The sequence below is a fragment of the Tenrec ecaudatus genome, chromosome 18 (genome assembly GCF_050624435.1).
Source record: "Tenrec ecaudatus isolate mTenEca1 chromosome 18, mTenEca1.hap1, whole genome shotgun sequence".
In the NCBI taxonomy this organism is placed as follows: domain Eukaryota; kingdom Metazoa; phylum Chordata; class Mammalia; order Afrosoricida; family Tenrecidae; genus Tenrec; species Tenrec ecaudatus.
This window is the reverse complement of record NC_134547.1, coordinates 57698720-57720246: the sequence shown is the minus strand read 5'-3', so window position 1 is coordinate 57720246 and position 21527 is coordinate 57698720. Positions and strand designations below refer to the sequence as shown.

At 52.0% G+C, this 21527-nt stretch overlaps 1 protein-coding gene across 1 annotated transcript; it reads right to left on the bottom strand.

Annotated features, from left to right (window-relative positions):
* Window positions 1–8353: 8353 nt before the first annotated feature.
* LOC142431749 (carboxylesterase 3-like) lies at window positions 8354–16811 on the bottom strand. Its single transcript, XM_075536715.1, has 13 exons — window positions 16730–16811; window positions 16017–16221; window positions 15790–15928; window positions 15506–15639; window positions 14899–15052; window positions 14718–14822; window positions 14387–14494; window positions 13979–14119; window positions 11567–11647; window positions 10136–10283; window positions 8842–8991; window positions 8629–8698; window positions 8354–8546 (listed from the first exon to the last, which is right to left on the bottom strand). The coding sequence occupies exons 1-13, from the start codon at window positions 16809–16811 to the stop codon at window positions 8354–8356; spliced, it is 1710 nt and encodes a 569-aa protein (XP_075392830.1).
* Window positions 16812–21527: the final 4716 nt, after the last annotated feature.

Genomic DNA, 21527 nt, shown 5'->3' with positions numbered 1-21527 from the left:
CACACCCTGGGCCTCCTGTAGTTCAGGATCGGGAACGAGATCTTCCTGGGTTAAAAGTGAGCAGTTGTGTGAGGACACCCCCTTCAGTGCTGCTCCTTGCATGGGAGCACAGGCACCCCCTGGCCGGCCTGTGGACCCATTCACAGCCAGAGTCCAGGGCCATTGGTGACTCTGGCTCAGGTCTGCAATATAGGCATCTTGTGGCACCGGCCAGGAGGATAGAATGCCGGCAGGAGAGCTGGAGTTCGCATCCGGGTCTGCAGAGGAGAGGCCCTGTCATGTGCCTGGGCACCAGCCATCCACATTTGGCTAGGGCTCTTTGCCCAACCCCGCCTCCTCACAGGGGGCCTGGGCTCCAGCCAGGTGGGCGGGCCAGCCTTTCCCAACAGTACCCTCTAGAGCTCAGGGAGACTGAAAGACAATCTCACACCACAGGCCACTGTGCCTACCATCTGGGGAGAGCCAGAGAATGGAGATTAAGGTCAGAGTATGGGTGAAATCCCCAAGTCTGGGTGGCCTGTCTGCTGCTGCCACTCCCCACCATGCCCACAGGTAGGCCACACCTGTCAGATCGGGGCTTCTGGTGAGTGGGAGCCCCTGGAAGGGGGGCATTGAGGGTGGTCGGGGACCCAGCAGGGTGGGCAGCCAGTTCAGGAAAAGGCTCAGCAAGTGAAGGGGTGCATCCTCTGCTGGAGGGGGGACTTTGCCATGCCCACCACATTTATCCTCAGAACACCGCACCCAAGATTGGCTGAAGAGAAACTTGATGCTCACAGAGGGCAGTGGATGAGCCAAGCATACACGGCAGGGCTTGGCACCAGGAGAACCTGCTTCTTCCCCTTAGGTTTGGCCTGGAGGGCCGTCCAGTGAGGCTAAGACAGGGAGGAAGGCGTCCAGAGGTCCTGGGCCGGATCCACTAGGCAGCCGGGCAGGTGAGGCCACAGGGTTAGAAGCCACTGGCTTTAGGAGTGCCCAGTAGATGGAGACCTCTGGGCAAAACCACACATTCACCCAGGTCCACTGCTCTGTTCTAAGATCTTAGAGCCCCTCAGCCGAAAGTGCTCACCACCCAGAGTCACATGTGAGGCCCCAGGTGGCTGTGAAGGGCACTGCCCACCTCATGGATGTCTTCCTGAGACTCCCATATGCTCAAGCTGCAGTGGGAACTGGCTGGTTCTCAGCCCCATGCCCAGCGCAGGCCTAGGACGGTGTGCGGAATGCCAGCAGGGAGCCCCCGATGTGAGTAGCTGGGCAAGGAAGGCAGGCAGGCCAGCTAGAGAAAGTCCAGCTGCTGGGCTGACTGGCTGCCCAAGGGCTCCTCTGGCTTCAGGTGTCTGCAGGATGTGGAGCTAATGAACAACTCCAGGTTCCTGCTGAATGGAAAGCACAGGGTCTTCTCCATTTCCGAGGACTGCCTGCTGCTCAACATCTACCGCCCAGCTGGGGGTGCTGCAGGGCCCGGGAGGCCAGTGAGCAGACCCAGGCTGCTCAGTCCAAGTGGCACAGGTTGCTGTCCCCCCCTGTCCACAACCTGCCCCAAACACCCATACTGCATGTCCGTCTCGGCAGGTGATGGTTCAGATTCATGGGGGCCCATTCGTGAATGGAGACACTACCTTCCAGGACGGGTCAGCCCTGGCCGCCTTCGGGGAAGTGGTGGTGGTCACAATCCAGTACCGCCTTGGGATCCCTGCTCATCAGGTGAGACTCCCACCTGGAGGACTGTGTGGCTCAGGGAGGAGGGGGAGGCCCAGAGCCTGAATGAGGCTCTTCAGGCAGGGTGTGTGGCCCTGACCCCTGTGCCCCATGTTATCTGGGAAGAGAAGGGTGCTCTCAGAGGCCTCACCCTGGGAAGGAAGCCAGCCAATAGCAGAGTTGATCATTAACTTTGTCCATTGGGCACAGGCTGTTCTCCTGGAGTGGGTCAGTGTTGCAGAGTGGATTGGACACAGAGAGCCGCAGGTTCCTGAAGACTCTTGAAGGCCTGGGCTGACTGCAGTTCAGCTGGGCTGAACATCTCCCACTACAGCACGAGTGCACTTGGCATGTCTGAGAGTCGAGCCACCCCCAAGAGCAGAGGGCACCTGGTGCCCTGGGTGCCGATCCAGAACAAGCCTTGTGAGGACGTCTTCCAGGGAAGGATGCCAGGGTTGAGTGCCATACCACTTCCCAACCCTACTGCCAGCACTGGGGACAGCCATGCCTCATTCATGATGAAAACATAATGAATCTATTTGGATCTGATATATCGTACATAAACAAATGACAGATATTCAATAAGCACATATAAAGAAGAAATATTAACCATCACAACCTCACTTTTCCATTGCTGACATGGTTGTAACTGATAGGTTGGGTAGAACTACCTTCATTGACTACCTATCTGTACTACCTTTGCCAGGGGCCAGCAGGAAATGGTCCACAGTTGTTTCCCTTCATTCCTGCCATGTCTGGGTCATTCGATGTACTGTCAGCATTGGGTTGCTTAGTGTATCATTTACTTTAATCACAGGACATGGCAATACTAAGAGACGGGGCCTACGGAATGTCCTGGATTCCAACTATACATTCTTCTTTACCTCCATTAGGTGCACCAGTCCAATTTCCCCTTGTTAATCAGGATCAATCACACCACTCAGTACAGTGACAACCTCCTTTACTTGTTGATCCAAAGGCATCGAGAGACCAAAGTGGCCGGGGGTCATTCTTAACTACCAGTTCCGTGGAACCTGTGCTGTTTCCAGGTGGGAGAGTGCCTTCCCTTAGAACTAGGACGTCCAGGCCCAAAGAGCACAGGGCTGCTGGGACAGGAAGCCAAAGTGCTGCAAGCGGGTCACTAGGAGTAACGGTGAGTGGCGCCACGCCAGCTTCCACCCCTTGGTTCCTGGACCCATATATCCTGGCTACTGGAGACACAGCACCATATATTGGGCACTTGTTTGGAGTATGTACAGCCTCCTGGAGAACATTGCACCAGCCCCACAAGATGTTGCCACCTAGCTGGTGCCACCATTGTGTCTTTAGGATGACATTCCATCGTTCTGTCAAACCAGCTGCTTCAGGATGATGAGGAACAGGATATGACCAGTGGCTTGCATGGGCATGGGCCCACTGCCACACTGCATTGGCTGTGAAGCGAGTTCCTTGATCTGAGACAATGCTCTGTGGGATGCCATGCCGGTGGGTAAAGCATTCTGAAATCCCAGAATGGCTGTGTTGGCAGAAGCATTGACTGTAGGGAAGGCAAATCCACATCCAGAGTAGGTGTCTATTCCAGTAAGAACAAAATACTCTACCCATCCCCTCACAGAAGGGTCACATAAAGGGGACAAGCCAGCCAGCATGAAATATAGCATCCACAAAGCGCACAATATTCCCATAATTCTTTAATGCTTCCTTCCCACACCATCCTGACCCCAGTTCTATCTTACAAATCTGGTTAGACAGGAGCATGCAAACTGGTACAGAGAAGGGCTCTCTACACAGAATCCAGGACAGATAAAGCCCTCAGGAACAATAATGCAATTATCAATACAATGAGGGTAGGGGAAAGGTGGGGAGAGCAGGGTAAGAAAGGGGAACTGATCACCGTGATCAATGTATATATGCCCCCTACCCTCACCCGCCAAGGGGGATGAACAATAGAATATGGGTGAAGGCTGGTGTAAGATATGAAAATAATAATCAGTTATTAAGGAATCATGAGGGTAGGAGGATGGGGCAGGCGGCAGGGAACAAATTGGAGCTGATACCAAGGACTGAAGTAGAAAGAACATGCTTTGAAAAGGATGATGGCAACATTTATACAAATATGCTTGATAAAATTGATGTATGGATTGTTATAAGAACAGTAAGAACTCCCAATACAATGATTTATTAAAGAAAAAAATAAACAAAAAAACGCTGTCTCTTCCATGATGGAAGCAGTCCTATGTAATCAATGTGACACCAGCGATTCAATGCTGAATTCTGCTGCTGACAGATGGGGCACTCAGCAGTGGTAGTAGACAAGTTGGTGGTCTTTCTTGTCACTTGATCAATTGGTCAGATTAGCATACCCAAATGACGGATATGCTGTCTCCAAAATCCAAAGAGATCGACTAAGCATGGTGCCTCCTGTTCAATTGTGTGTGTGTGTGTGTGTGTGTGTGTGTGTGTGTGTGTGTGTGGTGGGGGTGTCCTAAATGAAATAAGTTATCCTTAACTTTAGTTGGAATATCTCAACAAGCCCCAGACCTCTGAACTCCTAGAAATTTTACTGAGGTGGAGGGATCCGGAATCTTCATTGGGTTGATTTTATATCCTCTTGGACACATTGCTGCACAAATGAATCTAGAGTCTTTGATACATCTTCCTAAGTAGGTCCAATCAGCATAATGCCATGAACATAATGGACATTTTGTGGAAGAGACAGGCAACCAAGCACCCTTCCGTCTAAATTATGGCACATGGCAGGAGAGGTGATGAATACATGAGGAAGGGGGTGACAGTATATTGTTGCTCTTGACAGCTAAAGGCAAACTGTTCCTGGTGATTCCTTAGAGACTGGTGTTGAGAAGAAGGCATTGGCCAGATCAATACCCTCATACCAAGTACCAGCAGAGGTATTAATTTGCTCAAGCAATGAAACCGCATGTGAAATGGCAGCTGCAATTGGAGTCACTACCTGGTGACGTGTAGGATGATCCACCACCATTCTCCTTGATCCATCCATTTTCTTTGTAAGCAAAATAGGTGATTTAAATAGGGGTGTGGCAGAAATCAGGGTCCCTGCATCCTTCAGGTCTTTGATGGTGGCACTATGATGGTGGATTGCATCTCTGCAATCCTTCCAGGATGTGGTATTACTTTGGGTTTATTATTGCCCTAGACAATGGCAGTTCTAATGGTGTCCAATTGGTCTTTCCTACCATAATAACCTTTTCCCCTCACTTCAGGTATCCAATTAGCCAATTACTAAGTATGTCTGATCCAATGATGCATTCTGGAACTGGGGAAATAGTGACAGGATGGATTCAGGGGCTCACTGGACACACGCTGAGGTGGACCTGACCTAAAACTGCATTAATAACTTGACCTCCATAAGCTCCCCCTCTGTCTGATGCACCTTCAAAAGATTTTGGGTCTCCTGGAAGTAGTGTCAGTTTAAAGCCAGAGTCAGTTCAGTAACGCCTGAAAATTTGGATTATTTCTCTCCCCCAATGACCAGTCTCTCTGTGAAAGGCCTCAGACCCCTTGGGGAGGGATAGAAGAAAGACGAATAGTGTGACTCTTTGGGGATGTAGCAGGATCCTTCTTCAAAGAGACCTGCCTACCCCTCATTGAAGGGGCTGTGGGTCTGTAAACTGTCTCAAGTCTTGGAATTGATTGAGGGGCCATGACTCTCTCTTCTGGTGATTTCAGTTGAAGGGCTGTTCGCCCGACTTAGCATTCTTTAGACCGTAGAGATCACATAAATATTTCACAAGTATCCCACGTGTTTCACTCCTAGGGACACCTTGGCTAAGTAGCAAGTGCCACACAAGAGAGATTACTCCATTAACCCTGTGTTCTCACTCTCTCCTTGTGTCCCCACACACACTGTCATGGAGACCGATTTACTTTTCACCTCCTCTCCCTGCTTGTGGGGACAAGCGCAGGTCCTAGTGGACAGTCTCTTCATCCTGGATGAAAGTAGAAGGCTTTCAATGTCACATGGAGAACTTGAACTTAAAGAGAAAGAACCTGAACTTGTCCTTGGTGACAGAAAGTGGCTGGAGCTCTGCAACAATGGAGTGACACGGTGCAAAGCCTCTCTGGGGTCATGTCCGTGTAAGCTCACCTTCTCAGAGCAGAACACGTCTCAATGGCAAGTGGTGGGGAGCTGAAATTTCTTTTTATAGGTCCTCTCTGCCTGGTTCTGAAACTGTCACCAAATGACCGTGTGGGACTATGCAGAAGACCATATGCGACATTTATGGTCAGTTTCAGTTGCCTCTCCCTGGGCCATAAGGAGGAGCCATCTCAGATGCAGGAGCAGAGAGAATCCCGGGAGCATGTAGGAAGAAGAGCCACCAGAGGAATTAGTTTGAAATTGCTGTATGACATGGAGGCAGCAGACGCCATGACACACAGAGACCAGAGGATGAGGCCAGCAGACGTTGAGACAGAACAGAGGAGCAGCACAGAGACCATAAGGCTGTGAGACAGAGCATCAGACCGGCTTCCTGGCCATGGAGGCAGAGACCATGGAACCATGTGGCAGAGAGGCTGAGGATTGGAAAGACACTTGGCTGCTGGCTGAGGAGAGGTGTTACTGTGAACCTCTGACTACTGTACTCACATTTTCTGATCCTGACTTGTGATCACCTGCATTAGTCTGAGTAGACTAGAGAAATATAATGTATAGACACTCATATGTGTACAAGAAAAAGCTTGATAGACAAGAGCAATTGAATATTGAGAGAACATCTCAGCGCAGTGTGGATCAAGTCCATAAGCCTGGTATTAGCCCATATGTGCAATTCCAATCTATAAATTCCTCTTCAGACTCGGGCAGCACTTGCAATGACGCCGAAAGCAGGAAGATCACAGGCCAGTGGGTGGAAAGTCTTCTGGATCCATTGGCAGGGGAAGCATCTCAGTACTGTCAGGGGTGTCCACGTGGATCCTCCTGCTCCAGGGCTCTAGCACACTCCATGTGTCATGTCACCAGGAAGACAAAGCAGAGAGTGTGTGTCCCACATCCAGGGTGGAATACAGGAGTTCCCGGAATCCTCAGAGGTAGGCCATGCCCAAACAGAGGCCCACTGGCTATTGCCGGGTTAGCAGTCTAGATTCCACCGCTTCTCAAGTGGACAGGAGGTTATGTGAATGCCACATCCCCATTCTGAGACCCTGTGCAACATGAGTGGCTGGGCCCCTTCTTTCCTCTGTGACAACAGCCTGCCTGCCACACTAGCCCACAAATCCTCTGCCCCCTGTAACCTGTGGGCATTATGTGAAGTGGTTGATGTCCCCCCCAGAATTGCCTTCCCCAGCTGGAAAGGGATGGAGGAAACCAGTCAAGCCACAAAGGATGGAGACTCTTGGACAGGGTGGTGGGCAGCACAGACTTCATGACTCTGTCTGGTGGCGTGACCCTGCTGTTCAGGGGCCAAGGCTGGGCAGAAAGCAGGAGGGGGAGCCATGGCCCAAGGCTGTCCCCAGCCCTAGTCTGAGCACTCTGAGATGGAGCTCTGCTCTAGTGGGGACCAGCTTGATATCCCGGGAGTCCCTCAGGCATCCCTGGACCCAGTCTCTGGGAGGAATGAGCATGGCTTTGGCCCCTAAAGGGCCTATGTTCAAGTCCAAAGCCACCATCAACAAGTGTCGCAGGCATTCCTCCTCTCACTGAGGTAGTGAGATGATTTTCTGTCAACATGAAGATGAGTGAAAGTGTAGGGGTGGAATCCACCCAGTCAATCAGGTCACAGCTGATGGTGCTGCCTTGGGAATGTGTTCCTCATAAGGAGGATCGTGTGAATGCTTTCCTGCCTGCTGGGAGTCTGCTGACCACGTTGAGAGCAGCCAATGCCCTGCCGTGTTTCCACTGACCTTGGATCCACATGACTCTGCACCCACTGACCTGAGATCTTCCAGCATTCCGCATCATTGCGTGAGGTTGTGTGAGTCTGATGAGGGACAAATGGACTAGTATTGGACTTACAGACTAGAGTCATACAGGAAGGGCCATTTTCTTGATATTTACTATAAATCTCTTTCATATATATATATATATATATATATATATATATATATATATATATATGACTGCCACTGGGTTTGATCCTCTAGTCAACCCAGCCAAACACATTCACTCACTAGTCATCACAGTATCACGCACTCAGCATCCCTGCCTCCGTGTCCTGTCCAGTACTGGTGAGGCCACACTGAAGTGGGTCACACCAATGATTCTGTCTCCATGAGCCCTCCTTGGATCAGCAGATTGACACAGACACGGAAGCATTAGGCTAAGGCACTCTGCTACAATACACAAGACTTGGGACCACTAAGTCCCCAGAAGGCAGACGAGAGATTCTGGAGGAAGGGATGCAGAAAGAGGCTGGTAATGAACTAGGACTGGTCATCACAGTCAGAGGAAGGTACTTCAGGGACAGGAAGGAGCTTATGCAAAGGCTCAGGGGTGGGAAGGAGGCTGGTGACATTACAAAAGAGATTCCACACCAGTCTAGGAGGGGTTAAGCCTGTTTAAGGGACATGAACCAATGCAGCCTTGATAGAAGTGTCCACCAGCCAGGGGACAAGGAGATTTCCTTGCTGACATTCTGCCATCCCTTGTGGTGACCCAACCCCAGCAGGCCCAGGCCATGTCTCAGAGCTCCTCCTGGGCCTCCCTGTCCTTCTTCTGCTCCCACTGCGCAGTCTTGGTGGGGAGTATCTCTGCCCACAGCTGCATCCAGGATTCCCTTAGCTTCTGGCCAGTGAGTGGCTTTGTGCTGATCTGCAGATATTGCTCTGACTGGGTGAAGAGGGGCCACGTAGGCAGCCCCACGCCATTGGGGTCCCTAGAAGGAAGGAAGAAGTAGGTGTCCTGCAAGGTCTCCTGGGGTGGACCCTGAGTGACCCAGGTCTGTCACACAGACTCACCCTGTGCGGGCAAACTGTGTCCACTGGGCCATCATGGTGCGGCTCAGCTGTTTCTCCTCCTCTGTGGCCTCTGGGAAGGCTGATGGGAAGGATGGACCAGTATCAGGGTCAGGCAGCACCCAGAGGGCACCCAGGTATACTCAATCCTCTACTCCTACAAGTCCCACCCCTGTCCCGATGTCTGACTGCTTAGGGTTGCAGGTCTGTGCTCACCCAGGAGGGAACTCTCATCCACGAGGAAGGGGCCCCCAAGCACAAAGGTGAAATCAGCCCCATGGTCAGCTTTCACCCAGTCTGGCCTGACTTTCACAAAGGAACTGGGTCGATGCTGGAATTCATAGAAGTAGACAGGCATCCCGGAATCTGCAGAAAGGGCAGGATCAGATTTAGGCGACCACAGCCTGATCAGACCCTGCCTTTGGCCCAACAGGCCCATGGTGTTCATGCCAATCATGCTGGTGGTTATGAGTTAAGGTGACCTGGGAGCCCTCTTAGCGCTCTCTCAGTGTTGGGCACCATGCCGTGGGCTTCGTTGGGACAATCCATTTACTGCTCAGAGCTCTCTCCCAGTCAGACTGCGATGGCAATTAGATTTTATGTCAACTGAACTTTGGATGATAGTGGAGGGCTGGAGTCCAGTGTCTCCATTAGGTCACAGCCTGCTGAAGCCTCTTTGAGGGTGTGCTTTTTCTGTAAGAGACAGTGAGACGTCTCCTTCCTCTCTCTGCCCTTCACCTTCCTGCTTGCGGGGACTCTGTCCTTGCCCCTGGGGGCGGCCTCACTTCAGCAGGCTGACTCTGAGAGCCTTGACATGATTTTAGTGGTCTTGGATCCATGCCACTCTGCACCAACCAGGCTGTACCCTTTCTGCATCCGTCTTTACCCTTCGCTGTTTCTGCTTGTAGCTCCGTGAGTCTGAACAGGCCCCTCCCGCCTCAGACACATGGCTGTCCCCTGGATTGGGGTACCTCCTGACAGGAAGCTCTTTGTTAGGCATAGAGGATAGTCACTGTGCACGTGTTTCTGCCAGGCTGGGTTGGTGTGGGTCTCAATGTTGCTCTAGACAGCCCCGCCCAACACAGCGCCTATCATCCCAGCTTACAGAGGAGCACGCCTGCACAGAGGAATCACATACCGTGCCCTGGGTTTGTACCAGGGGAAACCTGTGCCATCCTAGGACCATCAGGGCTTATTGTCCAGGTTGTGGGGACGCAAGACTTTTCTCCCAGAAGTGCCCCCAAAGGAAGAAGTTCATCTCTAAATACACATCAGCTACTGTGGAGCCTGGAGAGTGACCTCTGACAAGTCAAATCAATCTCTCAGAGTGTGGGCTTGCTCTCCTTCCCAGTGCCCTCCACAGCCGGCTCTCATTCTGGGCCACTGCTTCCCAACGTGCTGGCCCCAGGTCTCAGGGAGAGCCGGTCTCCTATCACAGTCAAGTCCCCAGTGATGACCCGGTTCCTGGGTCAGACTGAGAGGTGGGGCAGAGAGATGGGGTGAAGCTCACCTCGGAGGCTTCTTGAGAAGTTCAAGATGGGAAAGTTGACGAAACCATCACTCAGCAAGTCCAAAAAAGCATCACGTTTGGTCCCTGGGTCCCAGCTGTTGCCCACGTATTCATCTATGATGGTGTGCGTCCGCTCTTGGGGGATGTCCTGGGGCAGAAAACAGGCTCAGGTCTGTTAGGGTCCCAAGTTTATGTAAGATCCTCTTTGGGAAACCCACCCTTCCTGCCTGGCCTCCATGTCCCAGGGTGTCACTCTGTGTATCTGTATCCTCTGTCACTGGAGGTTCTCGGTGGATTGTGGGAATGATGAGCTCATGCTCGGAGTCAAAGGCCAGGTCAGTGATCTCTGTCTGGCGGAGGGACCTCACCCCAGTCAGTGAGTCTCTCTGAGTCAGTGCAGGTAGTAGGATTGTGTGTGAAATCACCAACAGGTGGGCTGGCTCTGGGCGGGTGCTCCATTTCAGTTCATGGGACTCAGTGACAGAATACATGAGTCTTCTCTATTCTCCAGAGAACAAGGAAGAAGGTGTGTGGATGGAGAAGCCTCAGGTGTTCCATGGCTGAAAAGGTATATCCACTGAGCCTCTCTGGGTACCAGTTCCCTGGGAGCCCCTTCTTAGGCAGCATCCAGTCTGTTTGCAACTCTGACCAGTGGGAAGTCCTTCCTCCTTAGCCATTGCTATTGAATAGATCTCTACTGATGATGCACTATAGCACAGAGTAGACTGTCCCTTTACATTCCTGAGGCTGCAACTCTTTCCAGGAGTACAAAGCCTTATCCTTGTCCTAAGGAATGGCTGATGGTTTTCAATTGTTGACCTTGCAGTTGGCTGCCGGACTCATCGCCCACAAGTCCACCAGGACTCCTTGAGTCAGTAGTAGCCTCCTCCTTGACAGGTAAAGGAGTGGGTTCAGAAATGTTAGGGTGACTGTGGGCCAGTGGGCCAGAGTTCAGCTTGCGAATGGCCCCGAGGCCATCTAACTACACACCTGACAACGTGACCTCTAAAGAGCTTGTTCAAGGGCTATCTTGGCCCTTTACCCTCTTCCCCACCATGGTACATTCAGCTTCAGCTTCCTCGTTTGTATGATGGGCTTCATGAAGTTCCCCACTTCCCATTATTGTCCCGAGGATTGAAGGAGATAAAGTACTTATTCTTAGACTCAGCACAGGGCTGGGACCTAGAAGGCACCCTTTAAGTGGCCATCTCTCTAATATGATGACAATGTTGATAATAATATTCCCATGAGAATCCAGTTTGAATTTGTATCTAGAAGATTCCTGGAGGGAACTGAAATTCAGCATTGGGACCAAGGACTTGGTGGTTGGTGGGCAGTGGTGGGAGCTGGAAGGTAGGCGCAGTGAGCATGCTGGGCTGGGTGGGACACCCCTGGCCTCCTCCTCCCCCTCCCCCATGACATCTGTCTCACCATTCTGGCCAGGAGAGGCCTCAAGGTTGTCAGCATGTCCTCTGGGCTCATCTGCTCAATCTGATCCAGGAAACCCCATCCCTGCAGAGACACCAAGTCTGTCTCAGTGCAACCTGTCCGCTCTGCCCCAGCAGAGCCCCAGTCAGGTGAGCAGACAGAGCCCTGTGTTGACACCCTAGAATGGTGCAACCCACAGTCCACCAGGATGAACCCCAACCCGGAAGGGCAGTAGCAAGGAGAGAAAAAGGGAAGCAGCACTAAATAGAACAGACAAATCATTAACACATGGAGAGGTAACCAAGTAAATGGGGAGAGAGAGAGAGAGAGATCATTTTTGCCCACATTGTCATAGAACAACATTAAGATCCCCAAAACCAACCGCACAAGGGCTACAGAAAAGCTTGAGCACACAACATCTTTTTATAGGAACCCAGTTTTAAGAGCGTAGACTCCAGAGTCTGACTGCCTGCGTTCAAATCCCAGCCCTGACACTTACTTGGTTGCATGATCTGGGACAAGATACTTATATTTTCTGTGCCACAGTTTACTAATCTGTAGAAGAGGGATGCAAAAAAAATCTGCTTCTCAGCCCTGTTGTGAGGATTAAATGAGTGAACACACCTGGAGGGCCCGCCGGGAATAATCACTACTGTCCTAGAACTATTCAATGTCACAATTCAACCCTTGAGCAATAACAAGGCAAATAACCTCATTCAACCATGGGCAGCAGTCACCCATGAAAAGACACTTCTGCTGAGAAGACATCCAGGAGGCCAAGGAACATGTGAAAAACAGGCTGCCCATCATTAGCCAGTGGAGAGATGTGACCCAACACAGCAATGAGACACCTCTCACTGCAACATGAAGAGGACACATGTGGAGAGACAAGATGCCTCATCCTCTCCATGGAACCATTGTAAAATTGTACAACTACTGTGAAAAATGTGGTGGCCCTTCTTTAAAAAATTGGAAATAGGAATAACATATGATCGAGCATTCCTTCTTCATGCTTATCTGAGAGAAAGAAGAGGCATGATGCAGAGACATACTTGCACACTCATGTTCTTTGCAGCACTGGTCACAGTAACACAAAGATGGAAAGTGCCTCGATGGCCATCAAAGGCGGAATGGGTAAACATTCTGTGTTTCACCCACTCTGTGGAATACTATGCAGCACCGAAGAAGGACCATGAATGCACAAAGTATCTCACGGCCTAGAGGATCCAGGGGGTCAGTATGCTAAATGAAGCAAGGCAGTCACAAAAGAACAAGCATCATATGAGAAACATCAGGAAGCATGGTCACACTAAACTAAACATTCTTTGAAGATCATCGAGGGCGGAGAGGGAGGAAGGGAAAGTAAATTACTGGCTGGAGGGTAAGCATGTGTTAACTTTGGAGAAGGAGAAAGCAATACACATGAAGCAAAAAGTGGTGTGAGCAAAGGAAGACACGGAGGGACTACAAAAGTCCAAAAAACAGGTCAATACTGTTGTATTCTAAAGGATGCTGATCGATGGCTGGATGCATAGACAGACGCCCTAAGTGAAATGCCTGCAGGAAGGACAGGGGGACTAAATCCACGGATAGATGTGAATTTAGCAGAAGTTCTTTCCCTATGCTACAAATATGTCCAAGAATGTGATAGAGTATACAAGGGACAAAATGATGAAAAATTCTTAGACATAACCCAACTTGAAAGAATGAATCTTGGGGCCTGGGGACTCAGAACCATGACCTTGGGAAGGTCAAGGTCAGTTGGTATAGCATGGTCCACAAGACAATGTCTTTAACACCCTACTTTGGTCAGCGCCCACTGTGCCTGCAACACTTGAGAGTGGCTATCTAGGGTGCAACTATGGGTCCCTCCCTGCACAGGAGAACGAGGAGTAAAGAAATCCAAAGACACATGACTACAATTAAGCCCATGGATTAATGGAATCGAGGAAATCATTCCCCATGATGCTGAGAGCAGAAGAACTAGATCTGTCCAGTGGTCACAACCAGCTCCTCTGAAAGGGATCACAGCGTGTTTGGGGCAAGAAGTCAAATACAAAAAGGGATGTCCTGTATGATTCCGTCTGTATGCAGTGTCCATCAAGAGCCAATCCACACAGACAACATCGATGAGTGGATGCCGAGGCATAGGAAGGAATGACTGCTCATGGGTACGGGTTTCCTTCAGGAAAGATAAAGTATTCTGGAGTAGATAGTGATGATATGAACAAATGTGGGTAGTGTACGACGTTTGTCGCTGGGGGTTAACCCCAAGGTTGGTGGTGCAAACCCACCCAGTTTGAAACAAACGTCTAGTGATTTGCTTCCAGGAAGGTGCTAGCCAGGAAAACCCCACTGGACAGTTTCACCAGTGAGTCCAGGCCCATGAAGGGCACAGGGGCCGAGGACACTCACCCTAGGGATGAGCCAGCTCATCTCGTGATTGGTGACACCCAGGAGGAAGGGCACCGTCTGGAACTGCTTTTCTGCCAGGAGCTCCTTGGGGCTCTTGGGAAAGAAGGCACCATCCACAGTGAAGGGAATAAAGTTCACTTTCTGCAGGTGAAAGCAAGGCAGGGCCACCAAGTCAAAACCAAGTGGGAGCCAGGCGTTCTGCTATCCTTTGCCCTAGATCCCGGGCTCCTCTCAGGGCAACCATGGCCCTCCACCGGTCCCTTGTCTAGCCGGGCTTTCACCTCCTTATCCCCTTAGGGGCTGACCCAGGCCTCACCCCAGAACCTAACTGATTCTCTGCTCCTGTAGGAACAAGACTTGACCCCTCTGAGCCTTGGCACACCCCTGTCCCCAAGGAGGCAGGTGTACCTTCTGGGACTCGTCGGTAAGGACCATGTCTTCAGCTGGCTTCAGCCGGAGGCACTGCAACATCTCAGCGCTGGAGCTGGAGCTGCAGTCCACGGAGTCTGCAAAGGCCTGGGGACAGCCAACAAGGTCCTCTTCCCTCGGCCATCAACCCGCCTCTGCCTGCCTCCCCTCTGTGACTGCAATCGCTGTTCCCCCTGCGCTCCCATGGTCCCTATGCTGTCTCCATGCTAGTGGTCTGGCTCTGTCCACAGGGTGTGTGTCCTGAACCCCGGGGCGAGGGGCCAGGTACACACAGGGGGATTGGGCTCAGGGGAGTGAAGAGGACTCTGACCTGAGCCAGGGACAGCGGGTTGGGATTCATGAGCCCTGGCAGGGTGATGACTCCGCTCTGAGCAATGGCTCTGTGGAACAGCCCCTGAGCCAGCGGGGACAGGACCTGGGGCGGCAGGGAGAACACAGTGACCAAGGGGACAGGGGCCCCAGCCCACACCCCATGCTGAGTGCACACTCACCAGTGCAGAAACGGTAATGGCACCTGCAGACCCTCCAAAGATGGTGACACAGTTGGGGTCGCCCCCGAAAGGGGAGATGTTCCCCTGCACCCAGCGCAGTGCAGCCACCACATCGAGGAGGCCCCAGTTGCCTGGGGCGTGGCTGTCCCCAGTGCTGGCGGGAGGGAAGGGCAGTGGTCAGACCTGGCAGCCTTCCCTGGCAGACACCCTCTGCAGGATTGCTCTGGATCAGCACCCAGGACACCGGGTCCCTTTTGCTCCTGGGGCTGGACGGGCTCTGAACCATGGTGAGTACACTACATGGGGTGATGGGCAGCTGCCTGGTCAGGCAGCCAGAACAGGTGTGCAGGGGGGCTGCTCTCTGTGCCAAGCCACCCTGGAACCCTGACCCACCTCAGGAGAACAACGTGTGCCCAATGGACTGTGTTTATGGTCAACTTTGTCATGAGCTGCCGTCCTTCCCAGGGTTAGGCCTCTGAGAGCACCCTCCTCTGCCCAGATAACAAAGGGCACAGGGCTCAGAGCCACACCCCTGCTTGAAGAGCCTCATTCAGGCTCTGGGCCTCCCTCTCCTCCCTGAGCCTTGCATCCCTCCAGATGTTCTCACCTGAGGAAGCCGGGGATCCCAAGGCGGTACTGGATTGTGACCACCACCACGTCCCCGAAGGCGGAAAGGGCTGACCCATCCTGGGAGGTGGCAGCACCAATCATAAACGTACCTCCATGGATCCAAACCATGACCTGCAGAGATGGTCATGTGACCATGAACCCGGGTCCCCGGACCCCAGCTCCCTATCCACCAGCCAAAGACATGTCTTGAGATTTGGGGAATTCAGGGGCCTGTGGCGCTTAGGCTGAGCAGGCTGGTGGACGGGCCCTGGGTGTGCTCACCGGCCTCCCGGGCCCTGCAGCGGCCCCAGCTGGGCGGTAGATGTTGAGCAGCAGACAGTCCTCAGAAATGGAGAAAATCCGGAGCTTTCCGTTCAGCAGGAACCTGGAGTTGTTCATTTTCTCCACATTCTGCAGACACCTGTGGCCAGAGGAGCCATGGACAGCCAGTCAGCCAAGCAGCTGGACACTGTAGCTGTCCTGCCTGCCCTCATTGCCCAGGTACTCACATTGGGGGATCCCTGCTGGCGTCCCGCATGCCGTCCCAGGGCTGCGCTGGGCGTGGGGCTGTGAACCGACCAGGTCCCACTGGAGCCTGGGCAAATGGGATGCCCAGAAAGACATCCACAAGGAGGGCAGTGCCCTTCACGGCCACCTGCCGGCCTCGCACTCGACCCTGGGCTGTGAGAACTTCAGGCTGAGGGTCTCTGGGATCTGAGGATGGAGCAGTGGTCCTGGGTGAGTGTGTGGCTTTGCCAAGAGGTGGACAACAGTTGGTCTCCATCCACGCAGCTCTCCCAGGGCCTGTGGCACCCAGCCCTTTGGTCTCCCTGCCTGCTGCCTTGGAAGACAGGCTTCGGTCCCCCTGAACTCCTTCCTCCCTGCCTTGGCCTCACTGGACAGCCCTTCAGACCAAACCTAAAGGGAGGAACCAGGCTCTCCTGGCCCCGAGTCCTGCTGTGTGGCCTTGGCTCAGCCACTGCCCTCTCTGAGCATCAAGTTTCTCTTTGGCTAGCTGGGAACAATCTTGGCCAGGCTGCTGTGAGGATACATGTGGTGGTCAAGGCAAACACCCCCACCTCCAGCAGAGGATGCCCCCTTCAATTGATGAGCCCTTTCCTGAACTGGCTGCCCTCCCTGCTGTGCTACCTACCACACTCATATCCCCTCCTCCCAGAGGCTCCCACCTGCCAGAAGCTCATGCCTGACAGGTGTGGCCTACCTGTGGGCATGGTGGGGAGTGCCAGCAGCAGACAGGCCACCCAGACCTGGGCCTTCATCCGCACTCTGACCTTAATCTCCATGCTCCCGTTCTCCCCAGATGGCGGTCAGAGTGGCCGGTGCTGTGAGATTTCTCTTCAGTCTGCCTGAGCTCTAGAAGGGACTCTTGTGAAAGGCCGGCACGCCCATCTGGCTTGAGCCCAGTCCCACTCAGGAGAGGCGAGGTTGGGCAGAGGACCCAACTCGTGTGAATGGCAGGTGCCCTGGCACATGGAAGAGCCTGTCCTCTGCAGGCCTGGATGCAAACCCCAGCGCTCCTGCCAGCGATTCTGTGCTCCTGGCTACACACCACAAGATGCCCATATCACCGACCTAAGCCAAGGGTCACTGATGGCCCTGGAATAAAGCTCAGTGTCAACCGGCCTGCCTGGGGGTGTGGTGTCTGTGAAAGGGGGTGTCCTCACAGAACTGCTCACCTTTGGACCAGGAAGCTCTGATCCCGCGTCCTGAGCTGCAGAGGCCCAGCGGGTGGGGTGGGGGTGTGACTGTGTAGTCCCACTCATTGGAGGAGCCTCGCGTGAAGGGTTCGAAGCAGGGCCCTCCCCTCTAGTGGCCCTGATGCCTCTGGAGGCTTGCGGAGGACAGCAGGAAGTTCCCTATGGACAACATTGAACCCCTTCCAGATCTCAGAAGATCTGATCTAAGAGCCAGAGCCCCTGTGCTCAACCCCTGCTCCTCTAAAGTGTTTGTGTCCCTGTTACCTCGGAGCCCGGGGGCTTCTCCTGGCATCTGTGCGCAGTGGTGCTCCTGAGTGCCCTCCAGTGGCTGGAGTGAGGACATACTGTGTGGACATACTGAGGGCCTGGTGGCCTTGGCGCCTGATGCTGCCCCATGGAGGGGTCTGCTTGGCTCTGGAGGGGGTCTCCCATGGACCTGAAGAGCTGCTCCCACAAGGCAGGGCAGGGTTCAGCTCTGGGCCTCAGTGTGAGGAAGGTGGCTGGTTGGGAGTGGGGTCTGGGCAACTGGGGAGATAGTGTGGGGCTGAAGGCATTGGGCAATCTTTCCTGATTCCAGCAGTTGGAAGTGCTGGCTCAAGGTGGAACGGGGTGAGGGTCCAGGCAGGAGGGGATGCAGACTCTTTCCACGCTACATCCAGAGTCGGAGAGATAAAGCTTAGGACAGGGTTGCTCTCTTAGCAACACAAGGATTGGGTCTCTGGTCTTGAGTTCTCTCTGGCACTCTCCCAGGTGGGGGATGGGGGTGGGGTGCGATTTCCTCTTCCTGAAGTTTGACCCTCAGGACGGGAGTGGGAAGGGACCTCTGCATGTTCTGGCACAGCCTCTGCACCTTTATCCTGACCTCTCCTACTAGCCTGTCAGTTTATCTGACTGTGTCAACATTCATGTAGCGCTGATTCTAGACACTGTGCAGGGTCACCCATGGAGAACAGGTTTCCGCAGAGCTTCCAAACTAAGAGCACACTAGGCAGTCCGTTTCTGAAGCATATGTCCCCAACAAGCTAATGATTAGAGGAATGCTCTTTAATAACCTGTTCTTGTCAGAGAAAACCAGCCTCCAACAACTGAAAGGTCAGTAGGCACAACCGTACAGTGATGATATACAAAGACCATAGTAAAGTCATGGAGAATAGGGCAGATAGGAGAGAGAATAAAATAAAGAATAAAATAAAATACATTTTATGGTAGCATGCTCACCTCAGCCCTCTGGTGGTCCACGTGGAAGTGGGAGAAGAGAGACTGGCTTTACTATCTTGGGACATTTATAGGTAGTTGTAACACATGCATATTCAGTAGTTACATGTGTCACAAGGTGGGTGGTATCTACATTAAGGTCCCTGAACTCATAGGTGAGGAAACCTAATACCTGCATTGGGGGAAGATATGGCGGGGGTGGATGACATGGTGGGAGGAGATGTCTGCTTCTGCAGGGAGATAACATCAACCCTTTAAGGGAGCTGTGGTAGTTACATAATCTGGTGTCAATTTGAGAGGATTAGGAGCGAAAGGGTTGAGTCTTGCCGGTCCATCAAGATATAACCACCGAGGCCTCTGTGTGGGCGTGGCCTTCTCCTGAGAGTTCTGGGAACCCCTGTATTTTCTCCTTGGAGGCGGGAGACACTTCTCTCTCCTGCTGACACCCTGAGAGACACTATATTGACAAGACACATGGTGCTTCGCCCTGGGAGTTGGAGAAGTCACATAGACCTACCCTGATGCAACCAGACTTCTGGAACCAGAGAAGCCACATAGGGACCCTGCCAACGCTGAGATGCTTACCACGCCACTGGATTCACAAGACTTCCCACCCACTGTCCTGTGATCCTCCTGCATTAGGCATCATTGCATGTGTTTCACCAGTCTGATGAGGACTTGATAGATTAGTATCGGATATATAGGCTAATATTGGACTTAAGGGCTTGATCTGGATTGGGCTGAGACATTTTCTCTATATTCAATTGCTCTTGTATATAAACCTCTTTCTTATGTACATATGTGTATCTATGAATTTGTTTCTCTAGTCTACCCAGACTAACACTGGAACACAGGAGGAACATCATAACAATAAGTAGGCACAGACCCACGGGGTTTTGAGGAGCTGGGGGGTTTTGACTTACCATGTGAGTCTCTATTTGTTTCTCTATTCTACCCAGACTAACACAGTTACTTAGCTATATGGGAAGAATCTATGGGAATGATATTTAAAGCAGGATCATGTACTTGAACTTTACCTCTAACTTACCCAAGTGGAGGTTTTCCTACCGTGGGATACTAGCTTTCCAGATTCCCTCTGCTATAAGTTAAGGAATATAGTCCTTTTCATATTTCCCTCAGTGTTATTTTCTCACGTTATATGTAGACAACACAGCTCAGGGGACTGATGAAGGTCAAGGAACACAGCATTCAGTAGGGATTACAATTCCATGTCAAGAAACCAGAAACAGACAATGAGCCAACAGACAACAACATGATAAACCAAGAAAAGATTGAAGTTGTCAAGGATTCCATTTTACTTGGCTCTACCATCAATGTCCATGACAGCAGGCATCAAGACATCAAGTGACACATTGTGTTGGGCAAACCAGCTGCAAAAAGGGCTACCCTAAAAGGTGGCAAAGAGTGAGGTTGTCATTTGGAACGCTGGTGTTTTTTTAATACCCCCCTCATATTTTGACCATGTTATCAGGAGAGACCATGCCGGGAAATGTATCATGCTTGGTAAAGGAACAGATGGGTTAGCAAAGAGAGAGAGAGAGAGAGAGAGAGAGAGAGAGAGAGAGAGAGAGAGAGAGAGAGAGAGAGAGAGTTAGTTCTGACTTTCACACCTGCCCTCACTCTGAGCCTCCGTATTTATGAGATTTGCGTATTTTAGAGTTTAATTTAGTTCCCAGCCAGAGGTACAGCTATAGTGACTGAATTGCTGGATGATTTCTCAGAACGGGTGATGGAAACATGGGGAGCAGAAACTGATCATCGGCACTGTCCCCATTTACACCTGCCGGACCTTCGCTGCCCCTCTGCTCCTGGCTTCTGATGCTCTCGGGTCTTCTTTAGAGGACTTCCAACATTGTGACCTCCTTCCATGATCTTCTCCTCCACTTGGGCTTAGATATTCTGAAGACCTCAAATGAGATCTGCTCCCAAGGTCTCACTTTTCAGCTTCTTATAGTTAGACTGTCCAAGCCCCTCTGCCCTCCTTCCTGGCTCTGGGCACAGATCTGCCACGCCCATGACTCAGTGAGGGCAGCAAGTGCACCGGACACAAAACCAATACAGGCACTCACCCTCAGAGCTGTGCAGCTAAGTGCAGAGTGAATGTCGTCTTACACTTTGTAGCCGTGGCACATGGCCCTGTGGCCTCCTACCTCTTCAGAGCTGTCTCTTCTGCATTTACTCTATCTCTTCCTTCAGCTGCACACACAGCTTGCAACCCCACAGCAACCTCCCTCTGCCCCTCTCTGCCTCCTTCTTCAGCTCTTGTTCACAGCCAGGTCAATAGCACCCCCATGTACTATGGTCACTTTCTAGCCTCTACCAGGATTTGTCCTTCCATCCAATCAGCAAGACCCATTGTGATAGGTAGGCTTTCTGTGCCAACATGGCTCCTGTAGGAATATGTAGGTGGAGTTTAGACTGTCAATCGGGTCACCGATTGATTGGAGGGCCACCAAGATAAATGGCTTTACTAGGCCAGTCTCCTTCTGTCTGTCTCCCTGTTGATAGACCAGTGTGTTGCTGCCTGAGCTAGTCCTTTGCCTCAACCATGTGCTGCACTACCTGTAGGCCGAGCCAACCAGTGGATCATGTGGCCGTGCCGTGGATTGTGTGGCTGTGCCACGCATGCCTAAGGCTTGAGTCTCCATCGGGACCTGCTTTGCTAATGCTGCCTCACTATTGGCCTCTGCTATGTCTGGACTTCTCATCTTCCTGCTGTTGCTGCTCCATCCTGCCACGGCTGCTGCCAGTGGGCCAACTCTGCTTGTCTTGCCTAAGGACAGATTCTGCTTTCTGCTTCCTAGACCTTGGACCAGCAGCCAGTGTGAATTGAAGGACTTTCAGTATGTTAACTGTCCCACAAAAGCAAGTTGAATTGAGTCCTCTGTCCTGCTGTGTGGACTAATTAGCTGTTGTATTCCTTCTCGCTACATAAAGCTCTCTATCTATCTAATCATAAGTGTCCTGGTTTCATTTCTCTAGGGAACCTTGCCTAACACATCCATGTGTCCTATTCAACACACTTGTGAGTGGCCATTGAAGGTGCAGTTATTGGCCACAAGTAAA